This window comes from Pteropus vampyrus, unplaced genomic scaffold (assembly GCF_000151845.1).
Source record: "Pteropus vampyrus isolate Shadow unplaced genomic scaffold, Pvam_2.0 Scaffold36, whole genome shotgun sequence".
Lineage (NCBI taxonomy): Eukaryota > Metazoa > Chordata > Mammalia > Chiroptera > Pteropodidae > Pteropus > Pteropus vampyrus.
Genome location: NW_011888817.1, coordinates 4,386,925 through 4,391,743, shown reverse-complemented (window position 1 = coordinate 4,391,743; position 4,819 = coordinate 4,386,925). Strand labels below are relative to the sequence as shown.

Sequence of the window (4,819 nt, the reverse complement as noted above, 5' to 3'; positions counted from 1 at the left end):
TGGCAGAGAACTATGGCTGACATGGAAAAGAGTACCACAGATTTAAATCATCTGAGAGATATTTTGTGTTTAATGAAGGGCTAATTGTAGCAACTTTTATGAATGAAAACATGTCAAGCTGTAGTTCTGAAGAACATGTACCCCACAGTTAGTTAGTTCACTAAAAAAAAAAAAATTCTCATTTTGCCAAGGTGGGGAGCTTGGGGATAACAGGGTTCAAAGAGGAACGGACTGAGAATTCCCAGGAGTTAATGTTTGTAATTTTAAGGGACCTTGCTGGTCTATTTTGATCTTAGTGGTTCAGTACAGAGATACAACGAAATATGGAATCCAATTTATTATCAAACACCAAAACAACAAACTTCGTCACCCGAGTAAGGGCTAGTGTCAAGGCCCTATCCTTTTCCTCTTTCCTTCAATGGTAGGTGTGGAGTGACTGTGCGTCCCACTAGAACCGTGTGAATAGCTGAGTTATTACCAGCCCCCTCCCCCACCCCACTGAATCAGTGGCACAGAAGGGACACTTGTGAGGAGCCTGGTGGCTGGATCAGGAGCCGTTCTCACCTCTTAGGAGACCCTTAATAGCTACTTACACTGAAATGTTCATAGAATTTTTGGCAAAACTGTATAAACCGAGCAAAAGTATAGTGAGAAAGAATCCTGACCACCGAATAGTTTTTAAAAACAAGAAAATTTTATATTTTACTTAACATTTGACACAGAAGAGGCCACATTTAAATAAACACATTATATCTTCAAAGCATTTTAATTGTAGTTGTGGACCTTGGATATGACAAATACTCATATAAGATGGTCCATAACTTCTTCTGAAATTTATTTTTATTTTTACAAATTATACCATGATAAAACTTCATAAAAATTACTCACATGAAATATTCCTTTTTAATATTTTATAAGTTAATCAAATGCATACCACAAGAGTTTTTTTTGTTGTTGTTTAAATAGGGAGTTCTCATGATATTAGTATTACACAAATTTAAGCCGAGACTGTACTCAGAAATACGTTTAGAAAATGGCATCACAAAAGACTGGGAGGGAGTAGGGAAAAACAACAACGCCAACAAAGAAACCCATGCAGGGCTGCTGTACAGGAGCAGTGAATCAGGCGCTTTCACTGCCATAAGTCTTCGGTGCGGCCAAACTTAAACACCAGTCCTCTGCGAATAAAACGAGAAACACCACATGACTAGCTAAGTTGGGGAAAAGAAAGAACAGGTGAGATGTAGAATTGTGGGAAACCAGCAACAACGAACTGATGAGTTGCATGAAAAAACTGCATGAAAAAACCATGGGATGTATCAGAACAGAAGCTCATCATTCTAAGGTAGTAAATTCTTCCACTGTGCTCAGCTGTACTATTTATCAACGGCTTCCCCACATCTTTAACTACGAGTATTGGAGACATATCTCACTATTAAAAAGTTAACCAATGCTTAGTATGTAATAATTATATGTCTGATTTTATCAAATTCATTCAACAAACTTTTCTGAGTGTTGAGGTGCTAGGTGCTACATGCAAGGGCAATGAAGATAAATAAGATACATAGTCTCTGCCCTCAAGTCGCTCTCATTCTTGATGACACAATGTGGTAAGTATTAGGGGGAAAAAGGAGGTATATACACCAAATGTTAAGGGAGCATAGAAACAAACATATAGAATTTATTTTGCCTCAATATGTTAGAAAACGATTTACAGAGGTGGTAACGTTAGACAAACTTTGAAGGATAAGCAGGAGTTTGAATGGGAGGTTCGGAGGTCTAGGAGCTAATGAAATGATGAAGGAAGATGTTTCAGGAAGAGAATACAGTATACCAAAAGGCAAAGAGGAATAAAAGACCACTCGGCCTCAGGAAAAGTCCAGGAGATCAACGTGTCAGGAATATGCCCTCACAGAGATTACAGTCCAGGGTTTCGGAGCGGCAGTGTCTACAGTTGTCCTTCAGCCTTCAGTTTAAAAAGGGCAAGAGGGCAATTATATGCATAGGAAGATATATATGTATATATCTATGTCTCTATAGATACAGACACAGAGATCTGAAGTGTAGAAGAACAGGGCAGAGTCCAACACGGCTAGATTAGTTTAAGAGACAGGAGGATAAGGAAGAGAAGTGGCCGAGATTTGCTAAGCCAATTGCCCAGGGTGGCACACTGCCTACAGGGAGGGACCTTAGGTGCCTGATATGTGCCAAGAAAGCAGGTGTCAGCCTGTATGCTCTACTAAAGGGGGCAACTGGTAATCAGTCCCAGACTGAAGTGGTGCTATGCAGAAATGCACTCCCTACATTAAAGGAACAACTACTGAGCTTGTTGATTGTTGCTGTGTGGAACCCAGGGTTGTCAGATCTCCCAGTTAAAAAAAAAAAAAAAAAGCCAAAAATCCAGATTTTTATATAAAATCTCTTGATTTTTAAATGTCAGCTCAAAAAATACTGTATGGGCTAAATAAAACAGAACTGTGGGCAGAATTTGGCTGGATGGCCACTGGTGGTGATCTCTTTTGTAGACAGACAGCTCTGAGTTCTGAAAAATGGAATAGATGGAAAATGGTAGGATTAGAGCTGTATTTTAGAAGGAAAATTAATGAAGGAAAACTGGAGCTGAGGGAGGAACCAGTTAGAAATACCAACTGCTCAAGAAGGGATGATGTGGACTGAATAGTGGAAATGGACAAAAAAAAGACAATTCAGACGCAGATTCAACAAGGCCTGGATGTGTGGGTTAAGTGGGAGGGAGAAATTGAAGACAGAAGTAGACATTTCAGTGGCATGTGCTGGTTTTCATTTTGTTTTCCTATCTGTTTTCCAATTACCGGTGTATACTCCACGTTAAGTCTGCAATCATAATGATCAATTTAGAACAGATTTCATAGGCCTTTATAAAGGCAAACATGGAGTGTTTTTGATGAAAACAAAAATGTAACCAAGAAGTCAGTTATAGTCTCTCTTGCAAGTATATTAATTTCTTTTCTATAAATGATTTCACAAACCTCCAAAAGGTAATTTGATCTCTGCTCTTCCAGTTAATATCAGACCTGCTGCTACAAAAAAGAAAACCCAAGGTAGTTATTAGGGGCCTCTACTCTCCAGATAGCTTACAAGAGACATAGTAACTTCGAAACACTAACCAACGGATGTAAACTGTAAAAAGAAGTTTCTTGAGCAAGAGCCAGTCCCCTCCTACAGCCAGATGGTCACCTTAGTACTGATATCTGTTTCTGATTTCTGAAATAGTAATTTATAAGCTGTTGGTGAGTATTGTTCTGTTATATCAGAATGGTAGGCAATCTGATACAACTATTCTGATAATGGTGTCCATGAGCTGAATTTAATTTCAATTTGCTTACAGTATATTCACAAAACCTGATTCGTTTTTAGACTTAATAGGTACAATAGTAACAGATAAGAAATTAGCCAAACTTGCATGTAAAAGTAATTTATTATAACTAATTTGAGATGGTAACAAGTCAAGGTCTGGTTTCCAAGGTTTTGTGAAACGCGATAACTACTGAAAGAATTTATGTGTTTCTGCCCTCCTTGGAAGAGATAAAAATTTCCCACAAATCCTCCTCTCAATCCTCTGTTCCTCCCTGCTGTAACAGTAACTTCTCTGGCAAAAGCAGCCTCTCAAGGTGGAACTTACTTTACCTTTTACAATAGAGGGCTGCTGCTTGCCCCTCTCAGTAAATCCCCACACCAGTCCATCATGAAGCCTTTCTTACCCCTGCCTCTGACCCTGTTATACTACCTTCTTTGGCTGAAGTTGTGGGGCACAGAGTTCCCCTGACCACCTCTAACCCTGTGGAGATACTGGAGTAGTGAGCTCAGGATGCCTGGTCCTTCTTTAAAGATGCTCAAGCCTCAGCACTGCAGCTTGAAAGGAAAAGAAATCCTAAATATCAACACTGTCCCTCTCATAAACCCATACTACATTACTCTACAAAGTAACAAACTCGCCCAAATTTTATTTCATAAGTTGGGGGGTGAATTTTACTCATTTTGTATTTTTCAAGTACACTGTTACAATCTTTTTTTTTTTTTAAAGAGAAACAACTAATATCAAAAAACTGGTTGAAGACTCAGCAAAGAAAGAAAAATATCAATTGAATTCATCCTAAATTTCATCATCATAGTGGCTAGAGCCTGAACGCTGGAGTCAGACAGCCAGAATTTTAGCCACATGATCTCAAACGAGTTACCTAACTTCTCTGTAACTGCTTTCTCGCAGATAAAATGGAGATGATAATAACAGAGCCACCTTCAGAAATGTTACGGGGATTAACTGAGAACTTACATGTAAAATACTAAGAATAGTCTCTTACGCATGATAATGGCTTAAGAAACTTTGGTCATTATTTTCTGTATAAAATCAATGGCTTAAAAAAAAATTTTTTTTAAAACTCTTTGGGTTTCCTCCACTAGTTTTAGGACACAAGATATGACCCAAAGAGGTTGTGTATCTTGCCACATCTAAGTTCACATTTTCCTTATTCCCAAATTTTATAAAATTGCAAAAATGCCTGGTGGTGAAATGAAGTAAGTGTAAACACCAACTGCTGACTATTACTGAAGGGCAACTATTTGTGTTTCATGAGTGGTTCAACTAGACACAGGGCATCTAGCTCCTTTTTGGGGATGGGTGGGAAGCGACAGGGAAAGAAAAGTCCTAGAATAGACTGTCCTAAAATCGTACAGCAGTTTTTTAAACCTTTTTTGGATTAGAGACTTCTTGGAAAATCTCTTTCCAGAAAAAAGCAGAAATACCAACATCTTGCACATGGAAATGGCTGGTGGTTCCCTG

The 4,819-nt window shown here is 38.5% G+C and overlaps 1 protein-coding gene across 3 annotated transcripts in view; it reads right to left on the bottom strand.

Moving 5' to 3' along the window:
- Positions 1-747: 747 nt before the first annotated feature.
- Positions 748-4,819, bottom strand: part of TMEM50A (transmembrane protein 50A) — a 14,984-nt gene continuing 10,912 nt past the window's right edge. For all 3 annotated transcript variants that reach the window (XM_023529176.1, XM_011357623.2, XM_023529175.1), the window contains one exon: positions 748-1,178. In XM_023529176.1, coding sequence (XP_023384944.1) covers positions 1,123-1,178 — 56 coding nt within the window. In that variant the 3' untranslated portion in view covers positions 748-1,122. The remainder of the gene's footprint in view (positions 1,179-4,819) is intronic.